Raw genomic sequence first — 25,119 nt, 5'->3', positions numbered from 1 at the left:
GGTTTTTGCCACTAAAAGTAATGGCAAAAACTACGATTATTTTTGCACCAGCCTTTCTTGATTTACAAAGAAATCTTACCACTCAGTAAGAAAAAGAGAAATAATTCAATAGAAAAATGAGCAAAAGATATGAACACACAGCTAACAGAAAACAAATACAAGTGGCCAATAGACCAATGAAAAGACATTGAACATCACTTATATTTAAACAAATCTAAATCTAAACAACAGTGAGATGTCTTTTCGCCTGTCAGACTGGCAAAACATAACAAGTGTGATAATATCCAGTGTTAAGAAGGTAAATTGTTACAACCAAATCTGTCAAGATTTAAAACATCCATGACTTTTGACCGAGCAATTGGACTGCTAGGAATTTGTCTTATGAAAATGGTCACAAAAATCAGTATATACATATAAGCATGTTTATTGCAGCATGATGTGTAAGAACTCTCTAATCTTCTCCCTGCTTCTTCTGCCCTCCCCCCACAACCATTAACTCTGAAAACAACCCAATGCTCATTAATCATTAAAAGGGAACTAGTTAAATAAATTCTGATAGATCCATGCAATGGAATGCCACAGAACCCTAAAAAAAAGAGGAATATACATCTATATTGCTGCCTGGAACTTCTACTTTCTAAAAAAGGGATTATTACTTTATGATGTTTTAAAATATTTGAATTTTTATAGCATGTGTAGATATCATTTGTATTATCTGTGTTATATACAAATATGGAGAAAAATATTAAATGGGAGGATAGGGCCATGTTATGTTTTCCTCATAATAATTTTCTGACTTAAAAAATGTATAATAAAATTTCACATGGTTCTTCCCTGAAAGAGTAGGATGTTTTAATTCACCTTTCAGGTAAATGCTTCCTTTGTTCTGAGAAAACCATTTGACTGGACCCTTGAGATAATGAGCTGTACACAGCTATTGTTCTTGTAGGAAATGGTGATTTTCCCATAATCCTGAAAGCAGATTTCTCTGACTCTGGGAGCTAGGCCTTGGGTTAGGTAGTAGAAATAGTTTAGCATAGGTCTAGGAAACTGTCGGTTGAGGACATCTGGGAGAAATAATACCTTGGCCCTTTGTGAATTTAGAACGCCCGTGCGGCAGAAGGGTTACTTTTTGGTGCAGCAGTGGAGCAGTTTAGAGGGTAAGAGGACAGCTTCTCAGAAGAACTCTGCCTGGGCAGGCCTATGGCTGTCCTCTACCAAGTGTTAATTTAAAGCTAAACAGTGCAGTGATGCTGGTGCTCTGCTGGGGCTGCTCTATTGAGGGCAGGCCATCTAGCACTTAGGGAGTGGAGTGAAATTTACTGGATAGGGAATTGGGAAAAGGGAGATTGCTCAAACGTAAAATGGGAACTTAAGCTGCGGATTTTGGGGCGATCTCTCTCCTTCTAGGGCTAATGGCTGTTAGGCGCTAGAATGCTGAAGAGCACAGACAAACCTGAGGGATTTTCAGTGGTGGGGGTTGGGGCGATGGCAGGGGGTGATATCCCTGAATCTGAGGCTGGGTCTGCGCCTCTGCTCTGAGAAAAGCCATAGCCAGAGCCATCGCTAGCTATTTTCAACCACATAATCCCTCTCTGCTGTCCCTGAATCTTCAGTAAGATCTTGTAGTAGCTGCAGCCCGGCCTCAGCTGGGCCTTGGGGAAGAGAGTGTTCCACTGGCATGGAAGGGTGGAGGGAGGACAGGCTGGAGTGTGAAGTAGAAGGATAGGAGAAACTTCTTTTGGGACAGCCGTATGGCTGCATCTTGGAGAATTATCTACATAAGTGAGGGACCCACTGAGGGGCCCACGTTCAAATGTATGTGTCAGGGGTCTTGTGCCAAGTCATTGTAATTTGGGTAACAAAGGAAATGAGACCACATCTTATACTCCCTAGCTAGGGAGGCCAGGCACACTGATGATACAAGTGTAAGAGCTCAGGAAAGAGCCAGGCACATATTATGGGCTCAGTAGCAGAGAGAAAAGGATGGTTGAGAGACACACAGAGGGTCCCTCAGATGGGCCCTTGAGTTGCCTCAGAACGCTACAGTTTTCTAGAATTTGTTCACATATACTGTATGCCAAACCCTTTTCTCCTTTTCCTGAGGAATTATAGAGAATCTTCGAGATAGAGGAAAGAAGGAAATGAAAACGGATCTGGCAGTGGGGAGAAAGAGAGATTGAGAGACAGACAGAGAGAGAGGGGGAGAGAGAGAGAGAGAGAGGAAGAGAGAAAGAGAGAAAGAGAGGTTGAAGTGGATTGATTGGAAAAAATTCAATAATTTCATATGGAGGGCAGAGGGCAGCTCTGGTTGTAAGCTGACTGTAACTGGATGGAGTATCTTTAGCCTAAGTTAATGCTTAACCAGGTTGAGGAGCAAAATGAGCCAGCAGTGAAGAATCCGATCAGAAATTTGTCAAGAGTGGGACACAGGCAGAGTAATAGGGAACCAGGGGCCAATTTGCATAAGTGATTTTGCTGTGGATGTAAATAAACAGATGCAAAATGTTGCAAAAGAATTGGATGCAATTTTGTCATTTGCTCAATTTGGCATTTGGTGCTTCTTGGCATTTCCTAATTACTTTTTATTGTGTATTATTATAACAATAACAATTATACTATGTAACTATATAATTACAGTAAGTTACTGAAGTGTTACATAAACTATACTTTTTAAAGTTGATGCATAATAGCAGTAGATATTTATGGGTGCATGTGATATTTTGATACATGCATACAATGTGTAATGATCAAATAAGGATAATGGGGAAACCCATCACCTCACCTCAAACATTTATCATTTCTTTGTGCTGAGCACATTCCAAATCTTTTCTTCTAGCTATTTTGAAATATACAATAAATTATAGTTAACTATAGTCACCCTAGATAAATTATACTTTTTATATTTTAAAGTTTTCTTTTCTCTCTGTATCTCATTCACACAAATTCTGATGTCTATAGACTGCTTTGTTACAACTGCCAAACTTCTGTGATCTGGGAAGACATAGTGGCCCCAAACCAAGATTTACTGTGATGCTGTTAGCTCATTATATCAACTGTCCATGCATCTGGTGACGCACAGCTCTGCTGCTCTCTAGCATTGGCCATTTCATTTTGAAGTGCTTTTTGCTCCTTATTACAACTTATAGCACATGCCATAGCAAAAGAATGCACAACTGGTCTGTTCCAGGAGGGGTTGTTCTGGATTCAAACAGCAATCCTTTTACTGAGATGAGTTGTGTGTAGGTAAAGATAGGTAAGGCATAAAACAGCTTCACTTTGATTATCTCATTCAGAGATATCCTTCCATGGTGGGGAGATGGATAATAAGGTCACAATGTCCTAATCTTCTAAAGTCATAGAGAGACAGCCATGCTCATGTAACAAAATAAAATGAAGAACAAAGCTTATCTAATACATGTTTTAAAATATATGTTAGTATTGTAATTTTAAGCAGTATGGCATTTTGGTATTTAAAAATGGTGAGCAGGTCATATAAATAATTATAATACTTGTGTAAACCAAATCAAATTTTATATTCTCTCTTTTGTTTTTAATTTTCAAGCTTTTGAATTAAGACATGTAACTTAGTCACACTGTAGTAGTGTGACCCTGGGTAAGTCTGAATCTTGAGAGATTTAAATTCCAGGATGCACTGAGAGTAGAAAAGTCACCATTTGAAAGTTACAGCGGTTTTTTTGCCTTTAAAGTGCCTTACTTTAGAATCCGATAGACCTCAGGAGGGCTATTGGATCACAACTGGCTGGGCCTCACCCCTGGAGATTCTCATTGGGTTGTCTGTGGTGCGTCAGAAAATCTGCATTTATTTTTTAATTTTTGTTATTATTATTATTTTGAGACAGAGTCTCACTCTTGTTGCCCAGGCTGGGGTGTGATGGCGCAATCTCGGCTCACTGCAACTTCCGCCTCCCGGGTTCAAGTGATTCTCCTGCCTCAGCCTCCCGAGTAGCTGAGAATACAGGCGCCTGCCACCATGCCGGGCTAATTTTTTGTATTTTTAGTAGAGATGGGGTTTCACTATGTTGGCCAGGCTGGTCTTGAACTCCTGACCTTGTGATCTGCCTGCCCCGGCCTCCCAAAATGCTGGGATTACAGGCATGAGCCACCATGCCCAGCCCCTGCATTTCTAACAAATTCCCAGGTGGTGCTGATGCTACCAGTTGGGAGACCATCCTTTGTGCATGGCTATGATAGATCATGCCTTTTTCTATTGTGGGCCTTTTAGTTGTGCGCAAATAAAGCAAATACCTGTTTGGGGGAAAAACTAAGTTCTCATTAACTCAAGTGCAAAGTTTCAGACAAATAAGTTGGGTGGTCAATTGGAAGCATAATTTGGGTGTGTGCTTTTCAGTCTGCAGCTTCTTTGCAGGACTGCTGACTTTTCTCTGTATGAATTCAGACAAACCTATGCCTATATATTGTAATTTATTTTATAGTCATGTACTTTCTTCTTGAGCCACAGTTTGCAAAAGCTGTAGAATGGAGATGAAGTGACTGCAGGCAGAACGTGCCCCTCTCCTTGCGTGACAATGGAAAAGGGACTGGCCCTTCTTGGAGCAGAGTGCCACGGTCGGGACCATTTTGCCATTGCTATTATAATATCGTGCTCTAAGTGACCAACACAGAATGCAGTGGCAGTGGCACTAAGACTCGACCTCATCCCTGTTGGTGGGGGGTGGGCTGTCTTTACCATCACTCATCCTGCAAAGACTCCAACCTAGAAAAAGGATGTAAGAAAATGAGGATGTGGCAGGCAGGCCTCAGGCTTGGTACTGTGATGTTTCCTGTCTTCCCAGGGCCTCCTGGTTGTTGGTCCCTCTGCTGCAGGTTGAATAGAGGAATCTTCTAGAAGGATTCCCATTGAATAGCTTTCCAATTTTTACTACCCATGCATAAGATGTACAGATTTTACACAACTAAGATCACTCTTGATATTTTGAAACCTGTGTGTTCCACTTACTACTATATTGTGAATATTTTCATAAGTGAGCACCATCCTTAGGCTTTACCTGCATCTTTCCTTCCTCTGCAAACTGAGAGGCTTTTAAATAGCTGAAACTCTGATCCAAGTAGGCGTGACAAGAAGCGGTGAATCAGGACCCCTCAGCTTGAGGGAGCAGAGAGATGACCAGACCACATGGCAATCTGAGACCAGGAGAAGCAAAGGCTGTGTGAGAATAAGTGCCGAATGCCTTGCTTCTGGGAGCCTGGGATCAAGAGGCTTGGACCTGAGGGGCAGGGAGGGAGGGGACAATCTCAGGTTCCCTCTTGTGCCTTCAAACCCAGCCTCTCTTCCAGATCACGCTCAGAAACAGTGTTTTCTGGAGTAAGGTCTAAAGATTGCCTGTATTTATTTATTAGAAATTCAGATTGCTGGACCCTAAACCATATCAATAGAATAAAAATTCCAGGTAGGGCCCAGCAATCTGCATTTTAACAAATTTTCTAGGCCTAGTGACTCTTACGCACACAGAAGGTTGAGAGCCATTTTTAAAGGATTAGGCCAGGCTGGTGCAGTGGCTCAAGCCTGTAATCCCAGCACTTTGGGAGGCTGAGGCGGGTCGATCGCGAGGTCAGGAGATCAAGACCATGCTGGCTAACACGGTGAAACCCTGTCTCTACTAAAAACACACAAAAAATTTAGCCAGGCGTGGTGGCGGGCACCTGTAGTCCCAGCTACTCAGGAGGCTGAGGCAGGAGAATGGCCTGAACTCAGGAGGTGGAGCTTGCAGTGAGCCGAGATCGTGCCACTGCACTCCAGCCTGGGCGACAGAGTGAGACTCTGTCTCAAAAAAAAAAAAAAAAAAAAAGGGAAAAAAAAGGATTAGGCCGGTTTATCTCCTTCTAGGCTAAGTTTAAATGGAAAGAGCAAAAAGATGACTCCCCAACCTCCAGAGTATCTTCCCCCATCCACCATAGCCTGGAATAGCTTCAACAACAAATCTTACTCTTTTCTCCATAATGAGTGGCCAAAGGCTTACCCAGGCATTTTCCCAGGAAAGGAAAGACTCTGGCAATGGAATTTTAGTCAATGGTATGATGTCTGCTTTCAACAAGGGGAAGACAGCAGAAGGAATTGGCTGTAGTTGCCAATGGCCAGGCATTCACCTTTACCTGGACTCAGATTAATACAAGTCGGGCACAGTGATGCTTCCAGCCTGCCTGCCTTCTCTTCCCAGGCAGCCTGGTGGCAGAGCAGGGACTCTGACCCCAGGAGCTGAATGTATACAGCCCAGCCTTCTTCAATGAGTCTTTTTTTTTTGAGACGAAGTCTCACTCTTGTCCCCTAGGCTGTAGTACAATGGCGTGATCTCGGCTCACTGCAACCTCCGCCTCCCAGGTTCAAGCGATTCTCCTACTTCAGCCTCCCAAGTGGCTGGGATTACAGGCACTTGCCACCACGCCTGGCTAACTTTTGCATTTTTAGTAGAGACGGGGTTTCACCATGTTGGCCAGGCTGGTCTCGAACTTCTGACCTCAGGTAATCCGCCCGCCTCGGCCTCCCAAAATGCTGGGATTACAAGCGTGAGCCACCACACCTGGCCCTTCAATGAGTCTTTTATGAATTGAAGTTTAGACCTTACATCAATTGGTAATCTTTCTGCATCTCCTTCTTGGATGAAAAGGTAGGTTAAAGAAACGGTCTTGACTTTGGCTGCACATTAGAATCACTTAGGGGACTTTTAATAATCTTGATACCCAGGCCTTGCCCCCGACCATTTAAACCAGAATCATTGGTTCTCAGGGGATCCGATGTGCAGCCAAGGTTAAGAACCACTGACAGTGTTATCAGGATAGGAGAACTTTGTACATACCCCAGGGAAGATCGTCTGGCCATGAGAGCACAAGAGGAATCCATAGAGAGAATCCACAGAAGGGTATCTGCAGGCTGAGAACAGCCCTAGGCACGTAGAAGAATAAACAAGTTCAGGAAGGATGGAGTTGAAGGACAGCGAGCTCTTCCAGGGCCAAGAGGGCATGGGGAGGGCAGCTGCATGCAGATATTTCGGCCAGATCACAAGAGGTGTCCAAGAAATTACATATTTGACAAAAACACTTTTCCAATAATTTTTATTAAATACAGGAGATGATTTAACAGATGATATTATCTGTAAGAAGTACTTTTTTAAAAAGTTTAGTAGAAATAAGAAGATCAGAAAACATCTTGTTTTCCTTGTAGCTCTTTAGTGCTGTCACAGAGGAAAATGAAAGGCAGGTTTCAGGATTTTTTTTTTTCATTTGTCTTTCAGAAAGGGTGGAATGCAAAGCATTGCTAATCAGAGAAAATCCCTGTTTAATTTGAATGTAGGAATGGATTAAAGAGTGTCTCAGGTGAAAGTGACTCTTTGTAAACAAACAGAACAAATAAATCCTTCCTTCTTCATCCCCGCATCTTAACCTCAGGTCCAGTTCTTGAGTTTCATCCTTTCAATGTTCATAGGGCTGGTCCTCCTCTCTGAGCCAAGACCTAAGCCTACACTTTCCCCTTTACAACAGGCAAATGCAGCAGCTGGCAGCAGGGCCCTCCCATACATGCTGTGAGGGCTTGTTAGGGCCTCTTTCAGCGAATGTTTCTAAAACCTGGATTTCAACAGATCACTCCCTCCTCAAGAGTGCAGCAGCTCCCCGTCGTCTACTGAATCAAGCCTAAGCTTTTTGTCATGGCTCAGAGTCACTCAGTCTCACCCTGAGCTCCATGCTCATATAGAAATTTTACTTTTGTTACTAAATTTTAAAACAGCTCGATGATAGAAAATTGAAAACTGCCAATAAGAAAAAGGAAAAGGGCCGGGCGTGGTGGTTCATGCCTGTAATCCCAGCACTTTGGGAGGCTGAGGAGGGTGGATCACTTGAGGTCAGGAGTTCAAGTACTGCAAGAACCCCTGGGAGCTGCTGGCTCAGCCCTTTGCTTTATCCACATATACTTGGGTATCCTTAGAACATCTGTGCTGGTACAATTGACCTGGTATCTCCAATTTATGTGTTTCTAAAATCAATTTGGAGTAGAAATCTCTGTAATGTTTTCCTTGGCCTATATAGAAACAAAAATGCATCCATGAATACTTTTTACTATGAATGGATTTTTAAAAACACTTTTTTAAACTTAAAATTTAAATACATTTAAATGCATTTAATTTAAAAATAAAAAAATTAATGTTCCTCATTAGGTCTGCTGATTCTCTAGTTGACTTCCTCCTTTTTTACGTGTTTAATATAATTGACTCTGGGTTTCTTTTTAAGATGCTACTAATATAGTATATTTTATTTTTGTTACTAAATTTTAAAACAGCTGTATGATAGAAAATCGAAAACTGACAATAAGAAAAAGGGCTGGGCGTGGTGGCTTATGCCTGTAATCCCAGCACTTTGGGAAGCCAAGGAGGGTGGATCACTTGAGGTCAGGAGTTCAAGACCAGCCTGGCCAACATGGTGAAACCCTTGCTCTACTAAAAATAGAAAAATCGGCTGGGAGTGGTGGCGTGTGCCTGTAATCCCAGCTACTTGGGAGGCTGAGGCCTGAGAATCACTTGAACCCGGGATGCAGAGGTTGCAGTGAGACAAGATTGCGCCACTGCACTCCACCCTGGGCAACACAGTGAGACTCCATCTCAAAAAAAAAAAAAGAAGAGGAAGAAAATGGAGTTTATAAGCTGGCATCCTTGGATCTTCAGGCTTGAAACTTCTGAATGTTCTTTAACCCTTTCTCTTTCTCTTTGACTCTTCATCTCACATCTCCAGTCACATCAAAAGGGTGAGGAACAGCAGCCAGGTACCAGGAACAGCAAGTGCAAAGGCTCAGAGGTGAAACTGTCTGAGATGTTTTAGGTCCAGTGAGCAGCTGAGAGTGTCAGGAAAGTAGGTGTTGAGCGGACGTTTATAAGACAAAGATGGGAGGAGAGACAGATAGTCAAGGGACGTGTTAGGCCAAGGAGATGGGGGGTTACAGGCTTCCTGCTGGAAGCCCTTGGAGACCTTTCCTCGGGGTGTGTCATGATGAGGGTGGAAGAATGGAGGAGGACCTCAGCCTGGGACAGTGGTGGCTGGGACACCAGTATGGGGACAACTCTGCCAGGCCCAAGCCTCAAGCTCATGACAGCGTGGTACCAAAGGCAATGGAATAACGCTAGGAGTGCCCTGTGGGCCTCAGCTGTGTGAAAGGACCAACAACTCTCAAAGAGGACATTACTGAGACAAAGTGCCGTGTTGACCATACTGGGGCCTGAGACAAAATAAATCAGCAGGACTGATTCTGTCTTCCTTTAAAATTCCAGTAGTTTCTTCATCATGGATTTTTGGGCATTCATTTTGATTTTTAAAATATTATATTAAATACTATTTGTATCAATTTATTAATGAGGGTTACCCCTTAAAATTTAATATCATGATTTGCTGTTTTATACATGACTCGTTTTGTTTTATTCCACAAATATTCAGTGTGTGCACACTGGGCATGGCACATGCAGACGACAGAGCTAACCTGAACACAAACCGACCCTCTTGTAATGCAGGAAAGGGGCCCCTTTTACCACCTTATCACATGACAGAAACCTTCTGGCCTATGTGAAGCCAGAGGACAGATATAGGCAGACTGGAGAATTCTCTGATTCACACAAAACATCCTCCTGTCAGGTCACTTCTGTCTTAAAGCTGAAGTCTTTGGCCACCAACCCATCGTTTTGAAGCAGCATGATACTTTTTAGTGACTATCCTGTTATTTGCATGCAGCAGGACTCCTATGACAACTTCTCCCCCTCCACTCTTTCTAAAGCCTTGTCCATTTCTGGCACCGGCTTCCTAATGCTCACTTCCTCCAGCCTAGCCTTGCTATGAAATAACAAGAATTATATTTAGATTTGCAAATTCAGCACTAGAGGCTGCTTCCTTCTGGTGAGTGAGCTCATGGTGGAGCTGGCAGAGTTTTGACAGCTTTGGCAGTCCCTTCCATGGTGTGATAATATGAACAAACCCCTCAAGGTCGAGTTAGTGGCCTTCTCCTCCATTTCACAGATGCAGATACTGAAGCCCAAAGAGATCAGAGATCATGAGTGTCTCAGACTATACAGCTGACTCTGAATTTTGCCTATAATTAAGGTAGTCACAGCAATTTGGAAGTGAGAGAGACTTTGGGAATATCCTGGGTCAACCTCCTCTTATACCAAGGGAGGAAATTAAATTCCAGGGAAATTTTGTGATTGCCCTGAGGTTAATTTAGTTGAGGACTCCTCCAACTCTTTTAGTCATACTGGTTCCTTCCCCTTCCACACAAGGCTTGAGCCCCCTGCTAGAGAAGGTGGGGGATACCTCCATGGCCAGAGATACCCCCCACCTTCTTATGCCATAGTTCAGAGCTGTGATTATAGTACAAGCCCAGTAAGCCATTGTTGAAAGAAGCATCATGCATGCCAGTGATCAGACTTGGAAAATCAATAACGGCAAAAGCCAGCATTTATTGAGCATTAACTATGTACTAGGTACTTTGTGAGCATTATCTCATTAACCCTCACAACTACCCTGTGAGGGAGGTCCTATTATCCCCATGTTTATATTGTGATAAAAAACACATAACAAAAAATTTACCATCTTAACCATTTTTAAGTGTCCAGTTCAATAGCATTAATATATTCACATAGTTGTAGTTATCCCTGTTTTTATAGATGAGAAAATTTAACTCAGAGAGGTTAAATAATTTGCCCAGATCCTACAGCAAATAAATGATAGAGCTGGAATTCAAAATCAGGTCTGACTCCAGAGCCCATGCTCTCAACCCACTCTGGATGATACAGGCTAACTTGTTTCAACTTGGCCCCTCACCAGGGCAGGTGACTGGCTTCAGCACCTACGTACCTCTCTGTATACCTTCCTCTCTGTCCCTGGAGACAGCATTCATTCCCTCTACCAGCCCAGTAATCTTTACTGTGACACATGTGCCCCCACCCCTGCCTTGCTATTGGTCCCCAAGGTTAGACGTTTTTCTAGAGGGGAGCGTTGGCTCTTAAGCGCCTGTTTCAGACTTTGGGAGGAAGAGGGAGAGTAAAAAGAAGAAGGGACAGATGGCAGGGGAAATGGGAAGGAGAGGGGGTAGGGCACGTGGGAGTCAGGAGGGAAAGCGGTAGCAGCCGTCTAGGGTCTGGAATGTGCTCAGAAGTAGGGTGGCTGAACAGAGCAGCTGGAAGGACACCACCATAATCCATGCATCCTTTCTCAACACCTGAGGCAGAAAGGCCCCCTGAGGGTCCTGGAGTGGAGGGGCTGTGTTCCCTTACACACGAGCATCTTGCTGCCAGGGCTGTTTCTTACTATCCACTTATTAACCGTATAAAGTAATTTGTAAGTTTCTCCAAGCAGTTCACACCCTACCTTTTTTTTTTTCTTGTTTCTTTTTTTTCCTACTGAGATCTGCAGATATTTTGTGGTAATCTTTGGCATGTCTGAACAGCTGAGCTTGGTTATAAGCAGTCAGAAATTGGGCTGACTTGGCACAAGCAGGAGTAGGGATGATTCCACTAATACCCTGTGTCCTTCAAAAACCCTGGTAGGATTTACGCTATCAGAGGCAGTTAGGCGTCAGGCACACCACCCTGAGACTGATGAGATGGCAAGGAAATGATGCTATACCTGCCTTAAGAAGTTCTTAGAAGCTTTGCCACTTGATTTGACAGCTGAAATTGGCATGGCCCTTCCCCTCTCTGACTTCAGGGGCCAGTAGTCCTTGGGGCCTCCAGGGATACAACACCTTCCTTTCCTTTAGCACATTGGAATGCTTGCTGGACCCTGCTGCCACCACCCACTTTGCAGAGGTCTTGGATAAAGGGAAACTTCCTCATAACAGCAGATTGCAAAAACCAAAAAAGTTAAGGGAGACTCCCGTGTTCATAGATGACACAGACTCTTAGGTTTGGAAGAACGCTAAGAGGTTATGTCATTGAGTCCCTTCACTGTGTCTGACTCTGATGTGCTCATTGTTCTGATGAGGGGCTGACAGCTGCACTGTGCCTGTGTTCACTGTCTGTCCTCTACCAGCATAAAAATGCGAAACTGACGTCTCTTAAATCGAACCAGCTGCCAATAGGTTTGTAAAACCAAGCGACTGATAAGTAGTTCTAGTCATGTTTCTGAAAATGCAATTCTACATAATTCCAGAAAATAAAAGTGTCTTAAGAATTTGAATATGTTCTTTTAAAAATTAACTTAATGGGGGAAAAAGGAACTTTGGCTATATCTACATGGCATGATATATATAGTATTGTCCTCTACTTGTCCTGACATCCATTTCTGCAGGTAAAAGCAAAGATATTTTCAGGAAGTAAAGAGTGATTTTGAGGGATGGCATTTCTTATCTATTGAAAAAGTTTGACCCAGTTAAATTCTTCTTGGCTCTGAGAAAACAAAGATATTGGGAATGTCTTGTATGTAGGGGTAGGGGTGAAAGGAAGCATTGTAATTCATTAAAAGCATCTACAAATGTTTGTCAATAATACATTTAAATAAAAACTTTGAAACAATATCTTTTTTTTTTTTTTTGAGACAGGGTGTCACTCTGTCATCCAGGCTGGAGTATAGTGGCATTATCTCGGCTCACTAAAGCCTCAACCTCCCTGGCTCAAGTGATCCTCCCACCTCAGCCTCCTTAGTAGCTGGAACTACAGGCGTGTGCCATCATGCCCAGCTAATTTTTTGTATTTTTTGTAGAGACGGGGTTTCGCCATGTTGCCCAGACTGGTCTCAAACTCCTGAGCTCAAGGGCTTTGTCCACGTTGGCCTCCCAAAGTACTGGGATTACAGGTATGAGCTACTGTGCCTGGCCAACAATATCTAGTGGGTCAAAAAAATATATAATCATGGGTCCCCAAAATACACTCATTTATGGTAAATATAGGAAATTGTTTAATTATCAATTTTTAAATTGTGATAAAACATACATAATGTAAAATTCACCATTTCACCCATTTTAAAGTGTACAACTCAGTGGCATTTAGTAAATTCGCAATATTGTGCAATCACCACCACTACCTAGTTCCAGAATATTTTCGTCACCCCTAAATAAAACCCCAGACCCATGAAGCAGTCATTAGCAATTTTAAAGCAGATTTTCAAAATAATTTACTTTTGAGGTATTTTCATGAATAGCTTTTGTTTTCATCATGCTACAAGGTTGTTAACAGAATTTACCCTAATAGGTAGCATCGGGTATATTAAGCCCAATCATCTAAGATTGGTTTGGCAACTGTGATGATCTTCGAGTATGAAGATGACGTGAAATCAGAAGTCCTGCCATGGTAAAAAAGAGAACTTTGACCCTGAACAGGCTGTAAAGATCATCTAAAAGCCGAAACAATCATATATATGTAGAGAGTTCATTTTTTTCCATGATTTTGTATTACATTTGCCATTTTCTTTTCTGAAATTATAGTTCTCATGTTTGTATGTGATTCTCATAGTTATTTGCACTAAAATGAAATACTCTTTCCTTCCTGGTATGTTCAATATTGAGTAGGGACATTAATACACTTTTTATGCTTAAAAATTATTTTTCATACTGAAGCTTTTTATACTTTGAACCAAGTTAGGTTGTAAAATGAAGGGGTAAAAAAATGGAATGGGGCTGGGGGTCATTTCACTCTAGGTATGAGCTCAGACTTTCTTGTCTTCTACTCCAAGCGCCCTTGGTCATAACCTCCCTCTGGGGAACTCCCGTTTACTTAGGTGTGGTCTCCCACCTCTGGCCTTTCCCTCCTTCTTATCACCATGTTCTTGAACAGTGTTCCATTTATCCAGCTAGACTGTTGATTGAACCACCTCTGTGAGTGGGTAGGAGAGCTCTCTGCCCCCTTGGTCTGAGTTGGTTATCAGATAAATGAGTCCTGCGTGGGTGCTAGTGACAGATGACTCAGTGCCTGAACCTATTACACTTAATGATGTTTAATTTTGAACCAGAACATTGAGACACTGCCGTATCCCACGTAGATGCCTCTCTAACAACACAATCCAGGGCACCAGGGAAGCACAGACCAGGAGGAAGTGGGCATTCACTGAGCTCTTACTCTCCAGTATACAGAGGTACCGTTCTAATACCCCTGCTTTATGTTATATATTATTGAGATATTATTATTCCCATTATTCAGATGAAAAACCTGAGGCTAAAAGGGATTAAGTGATCTTCTCAAAGACCATGAGCTGGTAAGTGCAGAGCAAATGTTCAAATCCACATCTGCCTGATTGTTTCTTTTCAGTAAGACAAAAACACCTTCCAGGGGCACCTCTTAAAATACCACGTTGGTGCTGTATGCCTGGTCTTTATATAAGACCAGCTCTGCTCTTCATAATTATAACTCACTCTCAGATTACATGAACAATTGTGGGAGCATTCTTTGCAAAATATATAGCAGTAGGATACCAGACACGCCTGAGTCAGTGTGGAATTCAAGTTTGGGCCTGGAACACACAATTGCCTGAAATACTGACAGCAGGAATCCTCAGAAGGCTTTCTGACTAGTTAAGTGACTGCTTTTTAAATTTTAAAACAAACGTCTATGAAAAGTAAAGAACACAGACAAAGCCTGAATGTTACATTGGCCAGTAAATTACACAGGCAGACATGGAGGGGTCGTTCTAGAGCTTGAACAGGTGACCTGGCCTCTGTGGGCCTCAGCTTTCTCACCTGTGGAATAAAGGAGCTGGAGAGGTGTCCTTTCAGTCCTCGCAAGGCGAATCTCTGTGCTTCTCCATGGAAGCCTGTGTCTCTGCACATTGTAGAAGCAGGCAAGGCCCGAGTCCTCATGGAACTCCCGACCAGCACTGCCTGCATAATTTCTGGGGCCCAATGTAAAATGAAAATGCAGGGACCCTTGGTTGAAATTGTTAAGAATTTCAGGACTGCAACAGCAGAGCACTAAACCAGGCACAAGCTCTGAGCACAGGACCCTGTGCGACTGTATGGCCACATGCCCAGGAAGCTAGGGACCTGTGCTGCATGTTCCCTACAATGTATGAAGGAAGGGAATCTGGAGTAGGTCTGGGGCCCCCAGCCAGCATGGGAGGCAGGGATGCTCCTGGGGTAATGAGAGCCTTCCTTAGGAAATGGGTCAACAGAGAAGTGTGGCTCAGCAAGCAGTCACCCCATGTCCCTCAAGCTGGCTTCTTTGTCTTGCTTTTGAAAGAAGCATTGAAATAGCCATGCTGGGCTGAGGGAAATGGTCTGTTTGGAGGCCTAGACCATAGTGCTGCAAAAGTGTTGTGAAAACATCAGGTTAAAAAATAAGGCTGCAGGTGTAGCTTCCGGTGGACTCCCTTTCAGAAGGGAGGTGAAGGCAGGACAGGTAGGAAAAGGTGGCGAAATATGGAGGAGGAGGGGCTTGTGGGGAGGGCTCTTTATGAGGCAGCAGATAGCCCTCAGCTGTGGAACAAAGCACAGGGAGGAAAGAGGTGAAGTCAGACTTTCTTGCTCATTGCTAGATGGAGACAAATACACCAGTAATGAGGAGGCTCAACACACAGTGAAGAGGAGCAACCTCCTGAGAGAGGGTTTCCGCCGCAGCAGCCAACCCCAGTGTCCAGTGTCAGCCCAACACAAAAGCTGCTTCCCTACAGCTGTGCTGGGGAACCCTGAGGTCATGTGGGACCTAGAGGACGGCAGCCAGCATCACACTTCAGGGTTCTCTGCTCCCTTGATCTGGAGCAGGGACTTGGGTAGGAGCTGGAATTCCACCCCATAAGCAGCTGAGGCCCATTTCTGGAGCAACAGGTGAATCATACTCTTAATTCTTAATAATGTGCATGGTTCCTAGGGGCCTAGGAAGCCCAGCACAAACTTGGAATGAAAAAACTAAGGCTGCCTTTGAGCGCTTAAACCTCAACATCTGACAGAGCAAACACAGAGAAGCAAGGTCACCCTCAAGAAGCAGAATGGTCCCAAGTCTGTGAGATTTAAGGGGGACCTGATGGAATGTAATCACCAATCCAGAGACACAGGGTGTCTCCCACAGAGACACAATGGGAGGCAGTAGCAGTACCTCTCTGACCTCCATTCTGCAGAGACGGAGTCTTGGTTAGGTGGACTTAAAAGGCCTCCTTAGTGAGGCTCTGTCTACAGTGGGCAAGAGCACCACAGCCCTGCAAGCCTGGAGGCAGGATTACCCAAAAGCCTTGAGCATCTGACATTAGAACAGACAGCACAGGCTCTTCTGAGCACAGGACCCTGGGTCCTTCACATAGACCTCCTCTCATCATTCCTAATATGCAGAACAATCACACAAAGCGTTTCCTGAGATCCAGATACAATCAAAACCAATTTAAAGAGTTATTTTGGAGGGGGGCAGGGGAGACATAGAAATGCTTAATAGAGCTGGAAAAAAGTCTTTAATGAAAAAGATTGAACCCTTAAAACCTACCCATCGGTTTCAAAAAAATATATACACACTGGCCACAGGGAGAACAGACAAGACAGGGTGAATCCTGCTCCAGAAACTCTCCCAGCTCATGGAAGAATTATTCCAAATACATGCCTCTTGGATACTGCCACAGAATTTTCACATATAACCAAGAAGATTAAAGGATGGACAAGCAAACGCATTTCGTCTCTCCTCCACCAGCTGCTTTGTCTTTTATCCAATGTCCTCAGGCAACATATTCTGCTCTAGGACAAGCACAGTGTGTGCACCTCTGTCCAGAATTCAGCCTTATTATTATTATTATTTTTGAGACATGGTCTCATTCTTTCACCAGGCTGGAGTGCAGTGGCATGATCTTGGCTCATTGCAGCCTCGAACTCCTGGGTGATCCTTCCATTTCAGCCTCCTAAGTAGCCAGGACTACAGATGCATGCCACCACACCAGACTAATTTATTTATTTATTTATTTTTGTAGAGATGGGTGTCTCATTATGTTGACCTGGCTGGTCTTGAACTTCTGGCTCCAAGCAATCCTCCTGCCTCAGCCTCCCAAAGTTCTGGGGTTGCAGGCACGACTCACTACACCCAGCCAGAATTTGGCCATTGGATCAGACTCACAAGCCCTTGAACTTCTTAATGGCTTATTATCACATAATATGCTTTTTACCTCAACATTAAGAATTTCCACTCAAGATTTGCTCAGTCTACTTGAAGAAGTGGAAACAGACTATTTATTCCAAGATGACCTTATGTCTGGAAATCTTTTCCTGCTCTCACTTTTCTACCCAGGAGAGAGCAACTTATACCTCAATGGTGCATGTAATTCATGGGATCTAGTTTTGTTTGACACAACTTTTTAAAAGGAACATCAAATTGAAAGGCAGGCCTAAGGATTTATTGCCCCTCCTCTAGGCAATCCCTCATCCAAACCATCCCAGACAGGAAACCCAGTGTGATCTGAGCAAAGACCACAACAATGGCAACGATATGTATTGCCTATGCTGAACTTTAAATACATATTGTCACTATAAGCAAATAGAAATGAATATTTGCTTATTGTTCTGAAGAGAACATTCCACTTAGTCTGAATCAGGGTTTCTCAACGTGGCAATGTAGACATTTTGGGCCAGATGATTCTTTGTTGTGGAGACTGCCCTGTACAATGTACGGTATTTAGCAGTATCCTTGGGGACTAACTACTAGTGTCTGTAACACTCCCCAGTTGTGACAACCAAATGCTCCCTAGGGGACAAAATTGTCCCTGATGGAGAACCATTGATCAAAATGATCCAGCTATGTCTTGCAGGAGGCTGGGGAAGGATGCTTCCGTGGAATCTATTAAGAAGCCAAAGAAAGCCAAGTGTTTTAATTTCCCTAGAATAAGCTATCCTTTAATTTTTCTCTCCCTTTTTTTCTTGCTCATGTAAGACCTTCTTTGAAAATGAACCAAGCTGATAAATTCTCCCAAGAACAGATGGGGTTAAATCACCTGTAGGGAGAAAACAAGAGATGGTCTGTAAATACATGCCTGAAGAGTTTGGCACTAGTCCAGTTCTTTTCAATCCAGTAATCAGGAGGCAGGGCTGGAAAATAACTGTGATTTGGTCCTTGGAAACCAAATCGATTGTATCATAGTCCATTTGGAAACATATTGTGTGAAGAGGAGGGTGTTTTTCAGCCATGGTACACAATCACTGGGTCCAGAAGAGAGAGAGGTTCTTCGGACATGTGGACTCTGGTTTAGGGTTTTCTTAGCACAGCCATGCCCATAGTGGGTGAGGAGGTTGCCTTGCATTTTCTTGGCTGATGACTCTGAAGTCCACTCGCACTAAGCCAGTTTCTGATAACGTGGCTCCCATGTGGCTTGCGCACAGGGAGAAAGAACCCTTCTCAGCTGCTCTGGGTAGTCCAGCCATTGGTGTGGTGCAAGATGGCCCAGTTAAGTGGCTTCTCATCCAATGGGATGCAGATAGGCAGTGTGAGGGGATGGGAAACCAGACTGTCCAGGAAGTGGATCTAATCTCCACCACTAGATGCTGCGCCTCCTGCCTGCAGCTCCTCTGAACTTTGCCACCCCAGTTAAAAGGAGTTGGAACCACAAATATGAAGAGCAAGAGAGACAGCAAATGCCACTCAGCATGGGTGGGTTGAGGTACTGGTGGTTGTGTTTGCTTTTTATTGACTTGGTATACTGACTAAGGGGCAAATACTGTTCTGGAAACTTCAGTCCATGTTGTCTCATTTGGTCTTCACACAAGCCTGTGAGGAAGGCATCTCTAGTTTCGTTTGGCAGCTGGGAAAACTGAGGTGTAGAGAAACTGAATGGCTTCAGCTAGTAACTGGCCATGAGAATCAGCCCTGTTGGGCCCCAATGGCATGGTCCTTCTAAATATATCAAGAAATGTTTCCTGAGAGTCCTGAGACAAAATGGTAGCCTTCGAGAATGTAACATATGTCAAACGTGGTCTCTGTGCTTAAAGGATCACAGCATCAGAGCTGAGAGGGACTTTGGGAAATGTTCTCATTTTGTAGTTTGAACCAAACAAACATAGGGGACATGGGGGAGCTAAGAACCTATCCGGGGTGTTGTGGAAGAAAAGGAAAGAAAAGGCATATATGGAAGAGCCATAAAGAAAACCTGCAGGGTGTGGTACGTGAGTGGGTGTCAGCTGAGGTGGAGAGGGAAGGGTGAGTCTGTGTGAGGGCTGACGAGGATACCATCGACCAAACAGGGAGGATCTGAGAGGCAGCTAGTTGTGGAAAGGTGAAAAGAAGGTGAATTTGTTTCTGAAGAACTGAACCAGAAAAATCAAGGAACTAAAAACTCCAGTTGAAAACTCCAAGCCCTGAGAAGAGAAGGCATGTCCCAGAATCCATTAGATAAGGTCTCAGTGAGACCCCTACCAGGAAGACCCAGACACCCACGGCAGGGCTCTGTCATGCTTAATATTATCAGTCACTTAGATGAAGGCAGAGAAGGAATGTTTGTCACATCTGCAGTCCGTGCAAAGCCAAGTGTCACAGATGTCAGAATCGATAGACAAAATAGTCAAAATAGCCAGAAAGAAGAAATGGAACCAACATGAAACTTATCGGGGATCAATGGAAAGCCCCTGTTTATCTTCAGAAAATCAATTACACAACTATAGAATTAGAATAACAACAGTAATGATATTAATAGCTACTATTTTAAAAATCCTATAATCACTATGTGCCAGTTGCTTCACAGAAAAATTTATTTAAACCTCACAATAGCCCTATGACATTGGTACTGTTATTATTATCTTTATCTTACAGGTGAGGAAACCAAGGAGATTAGGCAGTCTTGCCTAAAATCACACAAATCTTGATTTTTCTAATGGAAAAATGCCATATTCTTTAATCAGTAAGATAACTGGGGAGACCCAATTTGACCGCACTTGTGTCAAAGACCTTTTCTAGTTGTAAAAATGAGGAGGTATGTGTTTGTTTATGCTACAAAGAAAAATACACAAGCACAGATGATGAGTCAATTGGGAGGTTATTAAAAACTAAACATGTCATTTTCAAGTTAGTTTTACTAATTTGAAAAGGGATACTTGCAAAGTGATTCAGGATTGTAAATTTTGAAATGTTCCCCTAGAAAGGTGAAATCTTTATGATCATAGGAATGTTTACTGTGGAACGATTGAGAACCCAGGTCTAGCTGGGTTTCTGATGATATCTTTACCTTATACAATTAAGGGAAAATCATGGCTAAGAATCAACAAAAAGACCCTAAGTGTCTATGGACTCCTACTAACAGAGAAGCCTACTTTAGCAGACCTCGGTGGGAGCAAAAACATGAGAATCTGTGCTCACACCTCTCTGTGGTCACAAGCAACTTAGCCATCTCACCTATCTCTATTCTTATACAGCAGAAACTCTCAAGGTGATGACCTGTCCCCAACTGGGTTCATCCAGAACATTCCCTTTCTTCTTCATTTTGAGAATTCCTTGTCTCCTTCCAATCCTGCATGCCCTCCTTTCCTTGGACGACTCTGCTTCCCCTCTCCTCCTAGTAATTCCTTCTGCTCCACTTTCTTGTCAGTCCTGGGAATATACTCCCTGGATCAAGGTCATTATTTTCAGTCCTCTGGTTAGACACTCACCATCTTTCTATTTTTGTGGCTAAGAATTTGAGCAAATTCTCACCTAAGCCTAAGAGTATAAACATAACTGTCCACTTTTATGGTCATCTGGTGCCAAATAATTACATGGTTAATCAACGTTCAGAATTGATGTCAACCAGTCAGCACAGAGGACACAAATCACAGGAGGCAAGTATTTCATCTATTGACTCCTCACCATCCCATCTATCTGATTATGGAAAAGAGTTAAGATGGTGCTTTGAGCCCATTGAGTTTACAATTTCATTTCTTTGAAAAGTTCCACGTCAACAGTACATTTTACCACGACAGGATGATTCTATAAAGACAACTGAGTAATCAAGTGGAAAAAAAGTTACTTTTATGTAAGCAGATGAGTGTAGTGTATGATTATCCATGGTATAATTTTGGTCGTCTATCCCATAATCTATGGTTGTATATTGCCCATCAGCTGCTCTGTGATCAAGCTGGACTTTGTCCCAAAGGGAGGAATCATAAAATGAGTTTAAGTTCTAGCACCTTTACTTAAATTCCCATCTAGATTCCCTGAAAGAGAATACGTTTCTGTATAGTTCTACATTATGGAATACGTCTGAAAAAAAAAAACATTTGGAATCCTCCTGTTCTTTCAGAGGAGTGTGCCTAGTTAGTTTCTTTGCCATGTCTTTCTGCCCTCCCTTTCCCTCTTCCTTCTCACTGCCATGTCCCAAGTCCAGGCCTAGAACCCTGGATGCTTGGGTTACTTAAGCGCTCCTCCCTCCCACCAGATCCCTGCCTCCAGTGTCCCTCCCACTCCAACACATCCTACCAGGCTCTTTTAAGCCTACTGTCATGACATCGCTAACAACATAACCTGTTCTCCAACTTCCTTTGGTTAGGGCACTCACCATCCATTGCAACCTGGACCCACCCTATGTGTCCCATCATACCAGGACCTTCAGGTTCCACATTCCCTACTCTTTAGTTTCCGCTGGACAGAAAACTCTCCTCACCATCCCACAAATGGACCATACTTGTGTTAAGCTTTGAGTGACAGCCTCTGTATTTCCTCCCTCCCAGCACATGTTTCCTCCAATTCTCCGGTATTTTATAATTTTACCCACCTCTCAAAGCCTACCCCTTAAAAGTATCTTCTCTATGAAACCTCTTCCCGCTACTCTGTCTCTTCTTATATTTCTTCAGTCACTTACAGCTTCCATTGTATCACCCCCACCCCTCATGAGGGTGTAGCTATTTGAGACCAAGGGCAAGAATGAGGTGCCTTCTTGTCCCGTCAGTGCTGATCACACAGCAGCACTCAACAGAATGTTCTTGAAATGGTTGAACGCAGCTGATGTTGCCTACTGATCCCAGACCATTGGTGCATTTCACATTACCTTTTACCAAGCACCTCCTACGCATAAGACCTGTATTCTACTGTGAAGGGCTGTCCCTCTGCCAATTCCAGACTTTCTCTTAAATATTGTCTCAAAAGCTTCAATTCTCTGGCTCCTTGTTATCTGTGATTACTTGTCTGCTACACGTGTCACATCACCCCCTGAACATTTGGCTAATTTCCAATATGTAGTCAGAATAGAAAACACTCCCTGAACGGAGGGGAACATCACATACCGAGGCCTGTCAGGGTGGGGAGCTAGGGGAGGGAGAGCATTAGGAGAAATACCTAATGTAGATGATGGGTTGATGGGTGCAGCAAACCACCATGGGACATGTATATCTATGTAACAAACCTGCACCTTCTGTACGCGTACCCCAGAACTTAAAAGTATAATTTTTAAAAACTGTTAAAAAATGTGAAAAAAAAAACAAACCACTCCCTGAACTTTAAAAGTTCCAGTCTCTGAAAGCCATGATGCTATTACAATGAGACAAAAAGAAGACCTTCAAAAGCAAAATTTGGGGAAGTTGTCTTTTCCATAGCTCCTTGACTCACACCCGTGGGGCCGCTTCTGGTTTATTCTTTTTGAGAGGCTTGTTATAGATCCTTGTTACATTGACATGAAGGCGTTGGAAAGACAGATCTAATCCCCCCAAACACACTTGTAATATACACCCACAAAATAAATGAGACAATAAAACAATGAATAACAAATGATTACAGCTATCCTTAAAATTAAATAGTAACCTGCAATAAAATGGGTGAGGACTCAGTTTAGAGAAACCCTTCCTTAGAAAAGTTGGTTGCATTCAGATTCTAAAAGTTGACCTTCAGTAGAATCTAAGCCCTTGGCATTTGTTTTATTGTCTTTCCAGAGCTTTACACTTTATTGTAAGAGGCAGCTAAAGCAAGTCCCTTTTGTTCCTACACATTCCTTTAAGAACTCAGTCCACTCCCCTATAGCAAGTGCCACCCAATGCTTTTCCCAAAAGCTCAGTCCACTTCCCTATAGTAAGTGCCACTCACTGGAAACTAGCAAAGCATGCCAGGATTTCAGTATTTCTGAGATGCCATAAGAGCATTGGGGGAAAAAAAAGGAGATGAACAAGGGTAAGTATTGGGTGGGGAAAATCTTACCTCAACTTCTGACTGGCGGGGACGGTTATTTTATTAAGCTTGTCCATTCTGTTTGGTAATTGTAAGAGACACGAATAACTGTCCAGTGGTCACGTCAGCAGTTCCTGGCCCTCCTAGGGAGCAGCATGGTAAGCCTCTGGTCTTAAGGGTTCCGGCCACTCAAGTCTGATTTCTGAGAGTGCAGGCTGCTGGCAAACACCCCTGCTCTAGGGAGAAGTAAAACTTGCCCGAGCACATAATCAAGTTTCATGTTTCTACATAATCATGTGATCTGGATAGCCAGCCTGCTTGGTGATTACTCCACTTTGTGTAAACTTTAATAATGAAACCTATTGGGCATGCAAATTTCTTTCCAGCTGCTTTCTTTTACAATCAGATTTGTAACCAGGTTAGGACAAGTTTCTGGCTGGTCACTACTTCCTGTTTGTCCCAAACACATATAGTCTGTTTCCAGCAGGTGCGTGCTATAACTGGGAACTTCCTGGGCTCAAGGAAAAGCAGAGTAATCAAGTCCATCTGAACCTCTCTTGGAGACTTTCTGCTTATTTGCATAAAGTCATGGATAAGCTTTTTCTACTTACAGAACCATTACATTAAAATGGCATTTTTGTGCTTTTTCCTACCCCCCGATGCGGGCAATACGTTTAAAAATAAATATCAGGTTGGCAGTGGCATGGTGGTAACAGTTTACTCAGAGAATTAGAGTCTCTCTTTTTCTGGAGCTCTATTTAAAATGGGATGGGCAATTCTCTGTTCATCTGGGGGTAGGGATGGATGACTCAGGAAAGGGGAGATGAACTCCATTGTAAGATATGCAGCCTCCTTATTGCCTGATAGAGTCAGGAGTTACCTTGCCGATAGCCAGTTGCTTTCAAACAAACCAGGATGTACCCAAAAGTCAGATGAGAACAAATCTAACAGTTTCACAACGCAATTCCTACATCAGGCCATTCTGAAGTCCTAAAAGCAGAATGCCACTCCCCTCCTTGCATTTGCCTCTTCCTGTCCTGTCCATCACTTGCTCATCACACCCAGTGACACGCCAGACACGAGGCCATCTCGAGCTCGGACAGGTGGGGTGAGGCTGGGAGGAGGGAGCCATACCTGTAGGGGCTGAACCTATTCACAGAACTCTACTTCCCTCCTGGAAGACTTTGTATTTCCTTCTGCCTAATCTGAAAAATGCTGATTTATCTGTTGTTTAAAGAGCAGCCCGCAGTCTAGGCTCAGGGAGGAAGAAAATGGGAGGGAAGGGACCTTTTGTACCTGGACACACTTTTCTGCAGCCATCGAGAATGCCCTGCTCACGCTTGTGGAATAAAGTACACATTTCCAACATTTATCAAGGGAACCAGTCTTCTCCTGGGTCAGAATACACAGCGGGACAAAGTAAAGAGCTCTCAGTTACCTCTCCTGTTGCAGACCCAAGATCTGGCTGAAGACAGTGGGGAAAGAGGAGAAGACAGAAGAGGAGAAGGAGGTGGAGGAAGAGGAGGAGGAGGAGGAAGAAGCGGAGGAGGAGGAGACAGAGGGGGAGAAGGAACAGCTGCAATGGTAGAGGTGGAAACCGTGGATGGATTTCTTCCCTCCTGTGCCTCTTCTTTGCACAAATGGATGTTCTGTCTTTCTCCAGGTAACCTTGATTATTCACATTCATCACTGCCTATGAATTTCTGGTTTGACCAGATGTTTAGGAGCAGAATCTTCAGAGCTGTTGAAGGGTGGGGCCCTTCTGCTTGGCCAGGCCGCTGACTTGGCCAGGCCAGCAAGAGAGCAGACAATGTTGCATGAGAAAAATGCAAGTGCTTGTCTCCTGCCATCATTCATTTTTCCCCAATCTGGCTGCTCAATTTTCTTGCAGTGCATCCTGAAGGAGCTCTAGACCCTGCCTCCTCTTCCTCTCCCATAGTTCCTAACTGAAAGAAACAAGTAGACTAGGATGGTAAAAGCACATACAGTGTCATCAAAGATCAGGAAATTCAGGCTTCACTGAATGAGATGATAATAGTCAGCTCGTTCTTTCTGAATTATTGTAAAATGCACCCCATAAGTCACTTGACTTTTCTCT

At 43.4% G+C, this 25,119-nt stretch overlaps 1 protein-coding gene across 2 annotated transcripts in view; it reads right to left on the bottom strand.

Annotated features, from left to right (window-relative positions):
* The window catches only part of BLNK (B cell linker), an 82,811-nt gene extending 59,513 nt beyond the window's left edge, over positions 1-23,298 (bottom strand). Inside the window, exon 1 of one of the 2 annotated variants that reach the window (XM_032135711.2) lies at positions 23,052-23,298. In XM_032135711.2, coding sequence (XP_031991602.1) covers positions 23,052-23,098 — 47 coding nt within the window. In that variant the 5' untranslated portion in view covers positions 23,099-23,298. The remainder of the gene's footprint in view (positions 1-23,051) is intronic. The other variant, XM_032135705.2, reaches the window with a different exon arrangement.
* Positions 23,299-25,119: the final 1,821 nt, after the last annotated feature.

Source organism: Hylobates moloch, unplaced genomic scaffold (genome assembly GCF_009828535.3).
Source record: "Hylobates moloch isolate HMO894 unplaced genomic scaffold, HMol_V3 SCAFFOLD_3, whole genome shotgun sequence".
Lineage (NCBI taxonomy): Eukaryota > Metazoa > Chordata > Mammalia > Primates > Hylobatidae > Hylobates > Hylobates moloch.
Note: the sequence above shows the minus strand (reverse complement) of the source record. Positions and strands in the feature narration are given on the sequence as shown.